Source organism: Atta cephalotes (assembly GCF_000143395.1).
Source record: "Atta cephalotes unplaced genomic scaffold scaffold00074, whole genome shotgun sequence".
NCBI classification, from domain to species: Eukaryota; Metazoa; Arthropoda; class Insecta; order Hymenoptera; family Formicidae; genus Atta; species Atta cephalotes.
The window spans coordinates 943,592-960,036 of NW_012130138.1; the positions used below are offsets into that span (position 1 = coordinate 943,592).

At 37.1% G+C, this 16,445-nt stretch overlaps 3 protein-coding genes across 3 annotated transcripts in view; 2 read left to right on the plus strand and 1 right to left on the minus strand.

The window, feature by feature from the left end:
* Window positions 1-715: 715 nt before the first annotated feature.
* LOC105624207 lies at window positions 716-3,544 on the minus strand. Its single transcript, XM_012205567.1, has 6 exons — window positions 3,154-3,544; window positions 2,326-2,785; window positions 2,078-2,235; window positions 1,802-1,969; window positions 1,140-1,673; window positions 716-843 (listed from the first exon to the last, which is right to left on the minus strand). The coding sequence occupies exons 1-6, from the start codon at window positions 3,542-3,544 to the stop codon at window positions 716-718; spliced, it is 1,839 nt and encodes a 612-aa protein (XP_012060957.1).
* Window positions 3,545-5,344: 1,800 nt separating this feature from the next.
* LOC105624208 (mediator of RNA polymerase II transcription subunit 29-like) lies at window positions 5,345-6,694 on the plus strand. Its single transcript, XM_012205568.1, has 2 exons — window positions 5,345-5,518; window positions 5,915-6,694. Exon 2 carries the CDS (start codon window positions 5,922-5,924, stop codon window positions 6,534-6,536), a length of 615 nt encoding a protein of 204 aa, XP_012060958.1. The 5' UTR covers window positions 5,345-5,518; window positions 5,915-5,921; the 3' UTR covers window positions 6,537-6,694.
* A 1,790-nt stretch (window positions 6,695-8,484) lies between these two features.
* LOC105624221 (serum response factor) overlaps window positions 8,485-16,445 on the plus strand; it is a 19,774-nt gene continuing 11,813 nt past the window's right edge. Inside the window, exons 1-2 of the mRNA XM_012205580.1 lie at window positions 8,485-8,988; window positions 12,607-12,858. Coding sequence (XP_012060970.1) covers window positions 8,485-8,988; window positions 12,607-12,858 — 756 coding nt within the window. The remainder of the gene's footprint in view (window positions 8,989-12,606; window positions 12,859-16,445) is intronic.

Here is a 16,445-nt window from a genome sequence, read left to right on the forward strand (position 1 = left end):
GTACTCGATCGATCGAAGATTAGTCTCGGCGGAGTCGGTAAACTACGGCGTTATTCTTCGTTTTCTTTGTTCGTATACTATTCTTTTACTTCTGTATCTTTTTCTTTCTTCTCTCTCTCTCTCTCTCTCTCTCTCTCTCTCTGTTTTACAGAATACATATAACTCCTACCTCTTCCAGATACATGTGTATTTTGTACATAGTATATACCATATCCAATGGAAAGTGTACATTAAAATTAACTGAATCACGTACGGTTCACTCACAACATCAAAAATAGACTATTGCAAGAGTGCATTAGTATGTGACACCCTGTAGATTAGTTATTACTCAACTCAAGGTACCATTCCCACACATTCCGTGACTTTCTTCCCCTAAAGGAGTCTGAGACGTAGACGATATGTACAAATTTTGTATGATATCACAATATCGCTCGCATAAATCTCTGAATCTTTTTTTTCTTATTATTTTTTACTTTTCTTTTTTTTCAAATGCGACTTGACGAATCAGAGATACAAGTCGTTGATCCCGTATCATTGGACTATAATATTATCGCAGCACACATGATACATTTAAGAATCTTGAGATCCATATACATAAGTATATATTACATAACAAATTGATTGCAATTTTAAGTGGTGTACCACACGTACATATTGCCTACGATACAGACTCGGCTGTAACTGTAGTATTAAAAAAAGCAACGTTAAGTTAATTTTATGCCCGACCGCGTGGTTTCTTCCTTGAAGAAGGTGTTTCCTCGGACGAAACAACACCGGTGGTAGCGGCCACACGCTTCGGACGTCCTGCTATTTTACTGGATTGCTGTGTGGCTTGAGCAGAACCTTCAAATTTAATTTAATTTAATTAAGAAATATAATTCTATTTTATAAATATTAAGAAATATAATTTAAATTTTCAGTCAATTGATATTCAGTGAATTTTCAGTCAATATATCTTATTAATGTATATATTTTATATATTTTTCTTTATATCAAGTTTAAATTATTTTAAATTGTTTTATAAAATTCTATTGAATAATAAAATTTTTTGCAAAAAATTCGATTTCTTCATAAAATATATTTGAAAAAAATAACAGAGAGAATTCGTTTTAATGTGCAACATATAAAACATTTCATACCTCCAGGTTTTGTTCTCGGAAACCCTCTGGTACCATTATTACTTTGCTGCTTGCCGTTCTTCTTTAAATCCAACTTCTTCATTTCTACATTATTTTTGGTATCCGTCACGGCGGAATTGGTAGCAGGATTGACAGTAGTTGTAGTAGTAGCAGCAGTTATAGGAGCACTAGCAACAACTGCTGTAGCAGCTGTAGTTGCATTAGTCATGGCAACTGCAGCAGTAGTAGTAGTAGTAGCAGTAGTAGAAACATGATCATTGTCTAAACTACTGCCGGACTTTGTGCTTCTGTTTAGTGCTCTCTCTGCTCTACTGCTGCCTTTCGCGACAGATTTAGCGATCGCCAATGCTTTGACCGATCGTTTCTTCGCACGACTCGCTTTGGACGTTTTCCGATTTCGATCAGATTCTTCGTCATCTATGTCATCATCCGTAGAATTCGCAATTCGCTTAGACTTTTTACGATTTGGCTTTTCGTTATGCAAGCTTTTTCTTCTCTTCAGCTGTGACTCATCTTTATAAAGTGACAGATCCACTGCGGAAATAAACGTTGCAATTACTCATTTGATATGTAAAATTGTATATAAGACAATAGACTATAACATTTGTGACAATAGATTATAAAATTTATTATCATTTTATAATATTATTATTATTACTTACATCCATCAGGATGTTCTTCTGTAACTCGAGGTTTCTCAGACACTCCAGCCTCAACATCAATAGCCCGTTTTAAGATATTTTCTGTACGTAACAGCTCTATTCTGGTTAACCAGAATTTATGTTTGTCGACTTTGTTTAGGTTTAGATTTGTTAATATACAATCAAAATCTGAAAATTAAAAGAAATAGAATTAAAAAAGATAAATACAACATATATCCTAATATAATAGTGATAAGTATATAATAATGTTATAAATAAAAAAATGTGTGACAATACCTATGGTATCATAGAAATCAGGTGAATAGAATTCGCCATTGGTTTTATCTTGAGATAACCAACGTATGCGAATGCGTCTGCTTGATTTGTAGATATTTTGCATCGCTTGACAAACATAAAAACTTCCTTCTGCATTCCTCACAGCCAAAAATTCGTTTCTAATAATAAATATTTAATAATTAATTCTTGTTCATAAATATATAAAGATATTAAGTTGTTTAAATATTTTTGTAAAATGGGATGCTTACTTATAGAACACGATGAGTTTGTCGTCAGGTGCTTTAGAACCAGGAGTTTTATTGAGATTTTTGACCAGTAAAGCGATCTCCGGTAATGGACTTTGATAGGGTTGTGTTTGAATTCGGTTTCTCTTAGGTTTACTTGCTCCATCGGTGACTACAGTAGCTACCTTCAAATCTTTTAGTTCTCTAGATTTTCGTTTGGTTGTCTTCGGAGAGGTAGTGACTTTCGCATCAGGTTTATATGTACTAGTTAATGTCGCAGCTGCATTATCGCTCGATACTTTCAAACTCTGATTTATAGGTTTTGCCTTTGGAACATCGTTCTTAGTTTGTGTATCTTCTGGCTTATGTGGAGATTGTTTTATATGTACAGAAGTATTAACGGCTTTACCATCTGATTCCTTTGATCCATTATTTACAGGGACCTTCTTTTCCTCAACTTTGTTTTGTGCTGGTGTGCATATTGCTATAAAAATAAATATAATTGCATATAAATATAAACATTTGCATTTATTTTTTTTTATTTTGTAACATAGATTTATATTAATATTTTGTTTTTGCATCTTAAATTCACATAATGTTATTCTATGTGTTTCATCTAATTCATTTTATTTTAAATTTTACTTCATACTAAACAGACTTCACACTAAACTTTTAAAGATACATTATCACATATAATTATAATATAATTATAATAAGATAAATAATACAATTTTAATAACAGAATATAAAGTATTTATTTTTTATGTTACTAGATACATTCTATTATTAAATATCTTTTTCAAGAAAATGTTAATTTACATATAGAGAATTAAGAAGAATAATGTTACTTACGAGTATTTATTGGAAACTCTATTAAAGAAGTTAGCACTTGTTCCGATTGCATTTCACATGGTTGTTCTTGAGCAGGAGTCTCTGGACTCAGGTTGTTGTTTCTGTTGGATTCATTTTGTTTTACAACAGCAGGCACGTCTTGCTCGGTTTCAGTTTTCGTAACCTCCACACCATTTGGAATCAATTTCTCTGCTTCTGGTTCCTTTTCCATATTACTTCCTATATATGGTGGAGTCTGATATATCGAGGGTCTATGGTCTTGCACCAAACTAAGTGGTTGACTGGGTGGTTGCAGCGTGACATAACTCAGTCCGCTGCCAGTCAGAGGTTTCATCGATCCTGACTCTGATCCTGGTACCACTTTCTGTGCCATAGCATTTATAGGGAGCATGGAGTGGCTGGTAGAATACAGCTATGTACCTAGATACCATTAATGTTAAAGCCTTGTGTCCAAAATGCTAGAAATCAGACTGAGATCTCAGAAATGAAGAAAAAGTCGATCACTCACATTAGTAATGTAATCAAATTGTTCAAATATGTGACTGATGTAATTAATTCTTTCTCTGTTAATTCTTTTTCTGAGATCCCAAATTGACTTTTAGCATCATGGACAGGTTTAAGACAAACACTCTTTTTCAATTACAGGAATAATTTTTTATCTACGAATATAAAACCGATAAAGCAACAACAAGCAGGAGATAAAATAATTCTTTGCAATTAATTTATTTACATTGGATTATATCTCGATAACCGTACCGTGTGTTAATTGTATACAGTCGAGAACTAACTTTTTGCTATAATTCATTCAAATATAAAGTTGTGCATAACGAAATGATGTGTACAATTACTGTTTGTACTTGACAATTACTCCGCTAATTAAACTGAAAATGCTGCAATCCTCGTATCTATTGCTATTCCCGAACATATCGGAGTAATTAAGAAACAAGAAGAAAAAAGTCACATGATAATACAAAGTTTATATAACACAATTATCATCGCGAGTACATTACGAGCACTTTTCTGTATATATTCCTACACAGCGAACCGAGTACCTGAGCGCGTTGCCGCGAACGTAATCCGGCGATAAAAAAAAAATGGAAACGTTTGTTTCCGCTAATAGGCGAAGAACGCGAGACAGGGAGGAAAAACGTCTGTGTGTGTGTGTGAGAAAGAGAGAGAGAGAGAGAGAAGAGGGAGGGAAGAAGAGAGTCAGAGAGGAGGAGGGGAGGGAGAGCGCAAGAGCGAGAACGAAAGCGAGAGAGAGGGAGAGCGAGAGAGAAACGCGGAGATGAAGAAGCGGGCGCGTGGCGAAAAGCGATGAGAAAATCGTGAAAGGTAGGAAAGGAGATGAGTGCAGAGGCTAGACAGACACGAGGGGTAGGGTGGCGGGGGAGGGGGTAATTAAAGGAGTAAACATAAACACGGGCGAATTTTCGCCGCGGGGACGCAGCTGGCGGGACGAACGCAACGCGCGCGACGCGGCGCGGCGGTTCAGGATGGCGCGCTCGCGCTCGCTCGCTCGCTCGCTACGTTACTATACGTTACCTGCGATCCTGCAGGAGAGCGGGGTAGAGGGGGGATGGCCGTGTAACAGGAATCCGCCACAGCGCACAGTGGTGGGTCCTCCGTGTCTGGATGATTGACCGCCGTCGCTCGTTGCGTTGCCAACACGCACACACACGGGTTAGCTCGTTCGTCCAAACGTTTGGCCGGCACGCAGTGAGCCCCGTCCCACGCCTATCATTTCATACGGCGTACACGCGCCATAACGGACTTAACGCGACGACCTAGTCGACTTTAGGTAGGAGTAGCCACTGTAGAAGCACGGTTAAACACGCACAATCCGCCAAACAACAGGACCGACGAGAGCGACGAGGAAGTTACGCGCTTCTTCGACGATGGTCCTGGTTTTACCAGCGGGAGCGAGCAGGAATGCCAGTCGTTAGATGGCGTCGGTTCCCCCCGGACGCCATGCGTGATTCGACTCGGTCCTCATTGCCGTGCAAGCTGATTCGTCGATGAAGTCGCCAATGAGGCGTCGCCCGACGTTAAGGTACGATTCACAGTAATTCATTATGGCGCGTGCGCGAATGTCGCGAGGTTTGTACTGGCTTGCACTTTGCACTCTTCACTGTTCCGATGATTAAAATCTAACCTACAAAACTTTGTGTACATACACTCGCTATTTTGTAAAAATAGTATGAAACAGGACATTAGAAGAATGATAACAAGAGACTTTGTGCTAAAGTATCCTAAGATATAAGAAAACATTTTTAGAACTTTTCAATTGCAGGGATCGACTAAAAAAGAAATATACGTTCGGATTACTGACATCAAGATTTTGCTAACGAATTTTTAAAAATCGGTAAGAGATGCGAAAAGGCATACTTTTAAATTGATAAAGTAGTTGAATTGCAAAAAAGATGTTCTCCTCGAGAAGGGTTTGAATTTCCTGTGACTGGAATAATATTTTTCGTAATAAATTCTTTGAGATATATCATTATTCGATTAACGCTAAATTTAATTTATAATATTACATACTCCAGCTTTAAGATTAAAAAAAAAAAGAATAAAATGAGATACAAGACAAAGGGATGATGTTTCTAAATACAACCCAATTGAAGTTTATTGGTTAACTCTTGATATATATTACTCTTGATATATATTGCTTTCAAGAAAAACTTCCAGAAAAATCTTGTTCTTATTAGATTTTATTCATTGCATATTAGATATATTGAACATGGCAAATTAAAAATTATAGGATCAAGATGAACATCCCACCGATTCAACAGCCAGGTGCTATGGGTGTAGGACAAATGGGACAGCCAGTAAATCCTCAGTTGCCCCAGAATCAACAACAGGCGCAACAAACGCAACAGCAACAAGTTCAGCAACAACAGCAACAACAGCAACAACAGCAGCAGCAGCAGCAGCAGCAACAACAAACACAGGACAAACTCGATAATATTTCTAAAGTAAAATCTCTGGTTGGACCTTTGAGGGAATCATTAGCTATAGCTCTTAAAACTGCGGCGCAGACATTGCATCAAAATAGCTTAGTTGATGTAGGAACCATGAAGGGTATAGAGCAGCCAGATCATCGATTTAACAAGAATATGGAAGAATTCTATTCCATTTGTGACCAGATAGAGTTGCATCTGAAGACCTCCGTGGAATGTCTGTCCCAGCATTCCAGTTCGGTTCGATACCTACCAATGTCCGTTATAACAACTCGCACCGACACGGTGAGCACGCAGGAGGGACCAGCGTTATCTTATCCACAGTTTCTAATGACAGTGCGCGCGCAAGTGGCATATGCTCGTGAGATACATGACACTCTTATGTCTCATGCTCGTGCGATATCATCTGGTGAACAACCTTAATTTTTGTTAATTCTAGAAAAATGTTTTCAAGTGCTCAGTAAAATAAGACATTATATGAAGTATTAAAACACTCGTATTCCGCAATCTAGTAATAAGTTTTTTTTTAGAAAATATTGATTATGAAGATGTTATTTAATAAATTATATGCAAACTGAAGTATATAACACATTGTTATTAATATACAGTGTGATTAATATACAGAGCAGCACACGAAATATCATATTATTTAATTATTCAGTTTTTTCAGGCTTTGATAATTATATACCAGAGAAATATTCCTTGGCGTTTTGTTTAGTTCTGCATTTTCAATTTTGTTAAAAATAAATGTTTTGTACATATAAATCAAGTAATGCAACATTTTTGTGTCACTGTATATAAGAAGAAATTTCTTAATTTTCTATGTACATAGGATATCTTAAAGCTGAATGAATAAGTTTGAAACATATATATTTGACGAAATGAGTAAAATTAATAACTTTCAAGTTTTCATTAAGCTACTTTAAATATTGTAGTAATATTTCATTGGTATACTTTTATAGGAAAATCATCAATTACGATCTCAAAATTTAAATATAAGCTATATGATATTTAATGACTTAAAAATTTTATGCATGATATAAATCGATGTGAGATAATTTTTCGATCATTCCCGTTTCAATATAACTTCAATCTCGGTTCAATTTACTTTTCATCCTGTTCTAATTTTTGGAATTAAAAAAAGATAAAGAGTTTGAACTGTTTAATTGAACCGACATTAAAATTAAACTACATTGGCGATGTCCTACCAATGTAAATTAACTTTAATCTCGATTCAATAATTTACTCTTCATTCTTTTCTAATTTTTAGAATTGAAACATGATGAGTTAGTTAAATCTCGAGATTAAAATGAAACTGTATTGGTAAGTCAATTGCGAAACGTAACGAATGTTTGTCAATCGCAAATAAAGTTTCTATGACAGCGTAACATATCGTCAACATCTCGTTTAGAGTTCCGTGAACGAGACGTTGCCTAAAGGCACGCACGTTCCATGCTCTTCGCCCCTCCACCCATTTTGATAATACCATGCCGAAAGTTTGCACAAGGACGGTAGCGTCGTCGGCGGTACAATAAACTCGGATGTAAAGTTTACATTCCGTAATACAGCTATACGGATCGGCTGCCGTGATTTGCGGTCACGTATAGCAGAAATGCAGATCGACCAGGGGGGGCCGGAAAGGCGTGCAGGAAGCGCTACTGTCAGTTGGATTGGTGTTTCGTAGCGGCGCGCCGTACGATCATTCGAAAAGGAAGGACCACCTCTGTTCACCATATTTGGCAAACTTTCCCTAATATGGTAACGTCTACTTCTAAATATGGCAGCCGGGGACGCCCTCTCGACGCGCAGTGTACCACTGCGCGACCACACTCGTGGCCGAATATCGTCCGAACGAAGATACGTATAGACAATCTGCTGATCGAACGGGACAATACGAAGTCCGGGAGATTTTTCGATATCGATTTCGGCGCGGATCCTCATCCCATCATGGCCATGGCGTTACGATGGACTAGTTTTTTACGGCGTAGTCGCTCGACGGTGGGGGGAAGTTCGGGCCGCGCAGCGCAGCGAGGCATCGCGGCTGATCGGTGCCGCCGCCACGCCGCCACCGCCACCGCCGCCGCTGCCGCTGCCGCCACGCCGCCGCCGCCGCCGCCGCCACCGTCGTGCCCGCCTGGGCGCTGCGCTGTGGTTAAGCACACGTAGGTCAAGTTACGATACTCCGCTTGGCGCTTGACGCATTCAGTTCGCGGGGAGCGCTCGTGCGGTGCGCATTGTTGTCCCGTGTTCCTCTAGATGATCGATCACGTGGTGGACACTGCGCCGAGTTCCGCACGCGATAGCGATTCCGTCGCGAAGAATCGGCGCCGCCGTCGTGGGGAAGGGATTAAATGTGCGCGCCGACGCCGCGATGGACAACCCTAGCGGCGGAAGAGACGGTCGGTACACGAGCCTCGGCTACAGCATGGGGATGATCGGGAGCGATGCTGGCACGGAAATCTACGGCCGACCGTCCACCTCCCAGCTCGCGGCGGCGGCGGCTGCGGCGGCGGCGGCTTCCCAGATAGGCCGCGGCGGCGCCACCATGATGTCAGCCGCGGGCGCCGCGACGCCAGGCGTCGGACCCGTTCAACGGGGCATCAAGCGCAGCATCTCCGACGTCTGCTACGGCGACGACGGTAATAATTCACGGCAGCAATCGCTCTCGCAGGGTATGCCCGCCGGCGGCATGCCTGGCGACTGCGTCCCCGACAATCTCGACGAGTCCTTCACCAGTCTAGGCCAGCCGAAGAAGTCACCCCCTTCGAACGGCAAGAAGACTAAGGGCCGGGTGAAAATTAAGATGGAGTACATCGACAATAAATTACGGAGATACACCACGTTCTCCAAGAGGAAGACTGGCATTATGAAGAAGGTTTGTATCGCGTATATACCATGCAAACCTGATCACTGATGTAATTGCACGGCGGAGTACCGGCTTCTCGCTCTCTAGTCTCTGTTACCGTGTAACGTTACGTTACGCGCCGCGCGAAGGGCGCAGTGACTCGATTCGATACAGCATCGTCTACCTACCTCTCTCGTCTCTTGACTCTTGATACTTCAAGTGCTCTGAGAGAGGGAGAGAAAGAGAAAACAAAAAGAGAATGTGCATGTGCGTGTGCGTGTATGTGTATATGTATATGTATATGCGCGCGCGTCGAACTCTGTGAAAATAGTCGACCCACGTCGACGAGACTCGGAGCAATCGGAGTACAATGTCTCACGTGCGTTTTCTCTCCGATTGTCGCGACGACAGCGACGAGAGTCGGGAAATGGGATGACGGGATGCTGCGCGTGCGCGCTCGCGATTTACGAGTGACAGTGCTCGCGCTCGCGCTCTTCCGCGGCTGTTACATGCTTTTGCTAAAGAGACCTGGTTGCTTGCATTTGAAGCTGCTAGTTAGCGATTTATTTTTTTCTGTACCGCTCTGTCGGAGACTGTAATCCAAATCTCTCCCAAGAGTGGAGAGCAAATCTCTCTCCAATTCCTTCATTTTCTTTTATTAAAGACATGAAGAGGATAACACGATTGAATCTCATACGAGATTAAATTTCCAAAATCTTGTCACTGTATCTCGAATTGGCGAAATTAATTGCTGTTTTTACCGATAAAAAAACCGGATGAATATAATAGATAAATACAAGATATCTGGACGCGTTTCATATAATTTAAATTTTCTAAATGATGACAAAAATTTTACTTCGTTAAAAAAAAAATCTTTCCTTCGACGTAAAGTACTAAATTAAAGTTCTCGCGAGAATTAAAATTGGTTGGTCCCAAAATTGTAGCAATCGTATAAATTTTTAAATAATTATTAGGACTTTTTATTTTCGTCACAATCTCGATAAAATATGTCCTTTTCCTTCTCTGTTGTATTATCCTGACAAATTTTTTTATAATTTTTTATATCTTCGTCAACTATTGTCTCATATACTTTTTTACGATTTAATACAGTTATATTATATTTTTCTACACTTTAATAATATAATTTTCCTTTACTAACGTTTTGTTATTTAAAATCAAATATTAATTCAGCTCGAATTACTATTGATCGTTTTGATTGTTAAAATCAATGTGTGTACAGATAATGAAGATTGCTCGTATTTTTTTATTCAAATTAAAAAGTAGGTAAATATATATATTTTATAAGCACACAAAATAAAGAAATGTCAATTATCGTGTTTAAAATTTTTTAATTATGTGATATAATTAAAATAATAATTAAAAATTGTTATTAAATTATTACTAAATTTGTTATTAAATCAATCACATTTTAGACAATAATATCGTTCGAAGATATCTGAATGGCTTGAAAAATTATAAACATAAAAAGTTGAGATCGCGGAGTGCTGTTCCTTAAAAAAAAAAGAGTAATATTAAACTTTTTATTTTATTTTATTTATATTAGTATTAAACTAATCTTTTTTTTCTTTCTTTCTTTCTCTCTTTTTGTAGTATATATATTTTTCGAATGAATAGATTTAAATAAAATTAGCTGTTTGTACAGAAAGGCGACTGTTAATTCTGAAATGCGTTCTCTCTTTTTCTTTCGCCTTCCAATTTGTTACTTTATCTTTACATCAATTTATGTTCTTAATTATATTAAATAAATATCTCTTTCTTTAGTGAAAAGAAACTTGTTATAAGAGTGATATAATATAAATTGTGAAACTATTTAACATTTTTATATTTGTAATCTAGAGATCATTTATAAATAATTAGGATATGTATTGAAATTACATATATTAATTTATCGATTTATTAATGACACAATTTGCATTAAAAAATGCTTGAAGAAATAATTTTGCATTCTTTATTTTGATTATTTTTTATGAGATGTTAAGTTGTGCAGATGAAGAAATAAATTATATAATGAAGAATATATGTTAAAGATAGAATATATGTTAAAGAATATATGTTAAAGAATTGTATTATAAATAAAATTAAAAAATTAAAACGTCGGGATAACATCGACAAAAACGCTAAAATATGTAAAATTATATTGTGTGTATGTTTAGGCAAGAATTTTGAATTAAATTCATTCACATCGTTTCGGAAATGATTAAATTTATGATCTCATGTTTAATTAAAGACACGCGATTGGAACTATATTTACAAAGAACATGCATAATTAATGAAGTGCATATAAAAAACGATGAGTAACCATCTAAAATTGATCAAGTATTACTTTTTTTTTTAACTTTTAGATTTTAATTAGGTATTCATGTCAAAACGTGTATGCACATTTTTAATTGTTTTAAAAATTATCTGAATTGTGTTTTAACAAAGAAAACGTTAAACGACTTATCTTTTCGAAAGAAATTTGAATTTCAGCTTTCATAAAATGCTTCAGCTTTCGTAAAATGATTTAAAAGCAAAGAAAATAATAACATTATTGCTTATATCAATATAAGTATATGTATTACCATCATGTACTTGACTCGTTAGTGATGATATTCATCATGTATATTCTTGAAATTTAATTACAATATTGATTATAATCTGCTAATATTACGAGCAATTTAATTTTGTGTTTTGTGTGTTTATTAAACTGATAATATTCTGCTTTATGATAGAAATTGTTGGCATAAAGATGTCAGAATTCTTAGTAAAATTTAAATAATTTGGAAAAGACATAGTCATATAAAAAAATTAGCAATATTCTTTTGCTGCTCTTCATGATACATTAAAAATGTATTTAAAAACCATTGATCGATTCTTATAAACATTTATAAGTATTTATATAACGTTGCAAATATATATATATGTGTGTGTGTGTGTGTGTGTGTGTGTGTGTGTGTGTGTGTGTGTGTGTGTGTGTGTGTGTGTGTGTCATATTACTTTTAAAAAGTTTATTTGATAATCATGCAATGTCATCTAAATGGCAATATGTTTTCGTTACTTGCGTTTATATTGTTTCTCAAAGTTATTTTTATATTGGATGTTTTACGTTGATATGGGTATCATTAATACTTAATATTTTATTTAAAAACTAAGGAAAATATATTTTAATATTGTCATGAATCGAATATCAGCATTGCAACAGTTTATCGTAATGATAATAAAATGTGACATGCAAAAAGAATATCTCATGCAACAAAGTAATAGATTATCACAAAAAAAAAACAAATTATGTTTACAATACATTAGTAAAATAAGTACCCTTGTGTCTTTTATTAGAAATCTTCAAATAATAAATTGGACGTCATCCATTTGATCCGTTATATTTTTGAGGACCTGTTTAAGATAGAATGAAATATCCACGCGTCTCATTCTATCTTAAGTATAGATTCTAAAAAATATAACGGATCAATCAGAAAGTTGTCTAAACGATTAAATCTCTTACTTGAGAATCTCTAATCTTTTGGAGGAGGGAGAACTTAAATGAGCGAGTTCTATAAATAAGTAACAACAGAAAATATCTGAACGTAAACTAAGTAAATGCGTTTTGTCGTAGAATTAATAAACGAATTGTCGATGTCGTATTTCTAGGCGTACGAGTTGTCGACGCTGACCGGTACGCAAGTGATGTTACTGGTGGCGAGCGAAACCGGGCACGTGTACACGTTCGCGACGCGCAAACTGCAACCAATGATCACGAGCGATGCCGGGAAGGCGTTAATCCAGACGTGTCTGAACAGTCCGGATCCACCGCCGTCGGGTTCGTCGGGCGACCAGAGGATGTCAGCGACCGGGTTCGAGGAGACCGAGCTGACGTACAACATCGCCGACGACGAGCAGAAAGTAAGGCAACTGGTGTACGGCTCGCCGCACGGTGGCTCGCTGCACGCCGGGTATCCTGGTACCGGGCCCGGTAGCGGGCCAGCGGGCGGGCCGACCGCGGGGGCCCATCCGCCGCCACCGCCGCCACCGCCGCCGCCGGGCTCGCAGCACGCGCCACCCTCGCACGCGCAGCACGCGCACCTCATAGCGCATGCACACGCGGCGGCAGCCGCCGCCGCTTCCCCGAGCTCGCACCTCGTGCCGTGCTCGAGCCCGGGCCCGATGCTCGCCGGAGGCCCATACCAGCAATCATGCCCCTCGCCTCTGCCGCCCCATCACGCCGCCTACCATCCCCATATGTCGCACTCGCACCCCCAACGGTAGTACGCGCTCGCCGCTCGTCGGCCCTTCGCGCTCCATCCTCCCTTCCCGCCGCATTTCACCTTTTAGGATCATCTAAATTGCTTTAAGCAATTTGTATCGCGTCGCGAAGCGTTCAGTAGCATCAGCATCGCTGAAATGCGTCAAATTGCTGTGAGTCTTCATGTATACTACATATTCGGAAGAGAGAGATTTATCTCGTGTTGATGCTCGTGGATTTGGTTTGATAGAGCAACGCGAGCAGTAACAGTTATTGTTATTCACAAGAAAATTTGTGCAATTTATGTTACGTATGAATTAAATTACGGTTAGGTATCGTGACGTCCGTGAAACATTGTGCGGTGCGTATTGGTCGAATTATATTTCATTTTGAGCGCGGAGTTAAAAAAATCTTTAATTAACAGCGGTCTAATTGGCGAATCTAGAGTCCAGATTATTATAAAATGAGACAAATCATCATTTAGATGTCCGCGCGTAACATTTTTCGTATTTTTAAAATATGCTTCAACACCCTGCAAATTTTTGGTGCGCGTTTGGGTCATTTTTCACAATTAACTTTCCTGAGAAGTACGGTGTACAACTATTTTAACGTACGCCAACGCGAGGTCGCGCGCGGTTTGTAGATATACTGAAATAATTTTTCTTTGGGCATATAACACTGACGTAATTTCCCTTTAGATGTATTACTTGTATCGCGCCGGCGAGCGTGCCGTAGAGTCACGTATGATATTTATTAAATTATATACGATGGGCGCGCAAAAGATTGTAGGCTTCCCTTGCGATCAAGTATTCTTCAACGTTTGGTCTTATATATACTGAAAAAAAATTTACTAAATCTGAAGATGTATTTCTTTGAATAGTACTAACTAAACATTTACTTTTAGTAAATAAATATTACTTAAAATAAAAAAATGATAGTTAAATCAAATGGTTTTTGTATCAAATGAATATATATTTATATATCCAATAAATATATATTTATTTAGTAAATATTTACTTAGAACTATTCAAACAATAAATATTCTTTTTAATTTAATATTTTTTTTCAGTGTGACTACACGATCAATTTCCGCGCGCGCAAATCTAGTCCAATCTTTCGACACGTTTTTACTCAAATGTATATACTTAAATATATATCCACGCGTATTACATACATATATGTATGTAAATATATGTATATCGCCTTCTTATATATACGTGATCTATCTAAAAAGTTACCGAACTTTTTTTTCTATATGTTATCTAAGGTTTTATTATTTATTGAAATAGTGTGAAATGATTTCTATGAAACTTAATTTCTCTAACTCTATAAAGTTACGTTCTTTTGCGTTATATAATTCATTTATTATGTCCTTAAAAATAAAAATTTTTTAAATTCGTCAAGAAAAATGATTGAACAAAATATTGAACAGTGTTCATAAAAGATGCGTTTGATCGTTTACTGTATTCGTTTTCATTCTTTTTCCGAAGTTGAAAATGAAGAGATACTCTAATACAATTTTAAAAATTGGGAAATACAAATGGTTTTGAATCAGGTTATTTTTTTTCATTTTGAAAAAGTATACAATTTAAAAAATTGTACAATTGCTATATAAAGACTCTATTACTTCAGATGGAATATATTTTGAATAATTAATAAATAAAATTAGAAAAGTCACACAAGTAATTGAATTTTAAATAAAAGTTCGAAAACTTTTGAGACAGATTGTGTATATGTATATATTGGTGAATCTCGATTAAATATTGCGTGCTTTGAATTTTGCGATCTCGCGCGCGAAAGAGTGGAACAACGGAAGCGTGCTGTATAATAATTGAAATGTGAAAAATAGAATGATTTCTATTTTGCAACGATTACATAACGAAAGAATGCAAATCCGCTGTCAGCGGTTTTAGAAACAAATTACAGACGGATCGTGATCGATGATCTCGGAAATCAGATTGAGCGGATTGTCGATAAGATGAAGAAGAGTGTCGTTCAATATATGGTTAGATTTTCGTGGTAGACGAAGTCCAAAGCTCGGCATATTAGACGAAATACGATAGTATTTGCATCAACGAGAGTCACCGTGCGATAGAAAGAGACATTGCGAGGAAAAATATCGTTATTATATATAATTAATGGATTAATTAATTAATTATTTTATAGATTATAAATATATAGCGTAACACATCGTGTGATCAATTACTCGGTGAAAATAACAAATGACAGAATTTTGAGTACTCCATCTAGTACTCGTTCGTCCAACAGCTCTCTGTTTTCTTTGTCTTTTTCGTTTTTTTGTTTACTTTTTTTATTTAACTTAAATATCGTATTATTTATTGAGGAAGTCGACATTTTTTATTTATTACAAGAAAATATCGTTATTGTAAGCCGGTGTTGTTCGCAGCGTCGGTGTTGATATTCTTTTTTATATCGTGTACTTTACATGCGTAGAAAATACTCTTTTTGTCTCTCTTCGCGAGGGATATTTGAAGTACTTATTTATCTTTATTGATCTTATCGAGGAGAGAAAAATCACTATTCGAAAAATCATGCGACAATGATTTGATTCATCGAATCGGTGGTGTGAGTGCGAATTCGGCGGTGCACGCTTAATACTGTAACGCATTTCTTTTTTTATTGAGCATTGTTGTGTCTCGTCCATTGTTTCTTTTTTTTTATTGTTTGCCGTGTAATGTGTTGTGTATCGCAACTGGCATGTGTAGTTATTTGGATTGTCTTTTCTCGCAGAATAAGTAGCTAGTATTTAGATTACCTTTTAATTTAATCCATCCCCCTCTCCCCACAATCTCTCCTGTATATCTCGTATCAATCTCCCTCATTCATCGACATTGTGCATGCGTATGTATGTATGTATGTATTATTTGCTGATATTCTGTATTATATATCGTGGGAAAGAGAATCGAGGAGAAGGCAAAGGTAAAAAGAGGAACAAGGCCGGGAAGCGAGGGTCTTTTAGGCCCCAATCAAATAGATATATAGAAACTGTAATCTACCGCGCGTCTCGACATGCAGAGAGTACAAATAATAATAATCGATTATGATTTTAACGATAATCTGCGAATAATGCGGCTCTTTCACATGATTAGTTTGTATTTTACCATTTTTGTACATAGCATAGTAATTGTAAAAAATACTGTGATAATATTTATATATTTTTACGCCTATGAAAACACACACACACACACACACACACACACACACACACACACACACACACACAACT

What these genes read in the sequence shown, in the direction of transcription:
- LOC105624207 (XM_012205567.1), bottom strand. Translation starts at nt 3,544, where the DNA reads ATGCTCCCTATAAATGCTATGGCACAGAAAGTGGTACCAGGATCAGAG. An exon ending in TGATTTCTATGATACCATAG is followed by an intron (nt 1,970 to 2,077) that starts GTATTGTCACAC and finishes TTTAATTTTCAG; the next exon opens with ATTTTGATTGTATATTAACA. An exon ending in TCCGAGAACAAAACCTGGAG is followed by an intron (nt 844 to 1,139) that starts GTATGAAATGTT and finishes TTAAATTTGAAG; the next exon opens with GTTCTGCTCAAGCCACACAG.
- LOC105624208 (XM_012205568.1), top strand. Translation starts at nt 5,922, where the DNA reads ATGAACATCCCACCGATTCAACAGCCAGGTGCTATGGGTGTAGGACAA.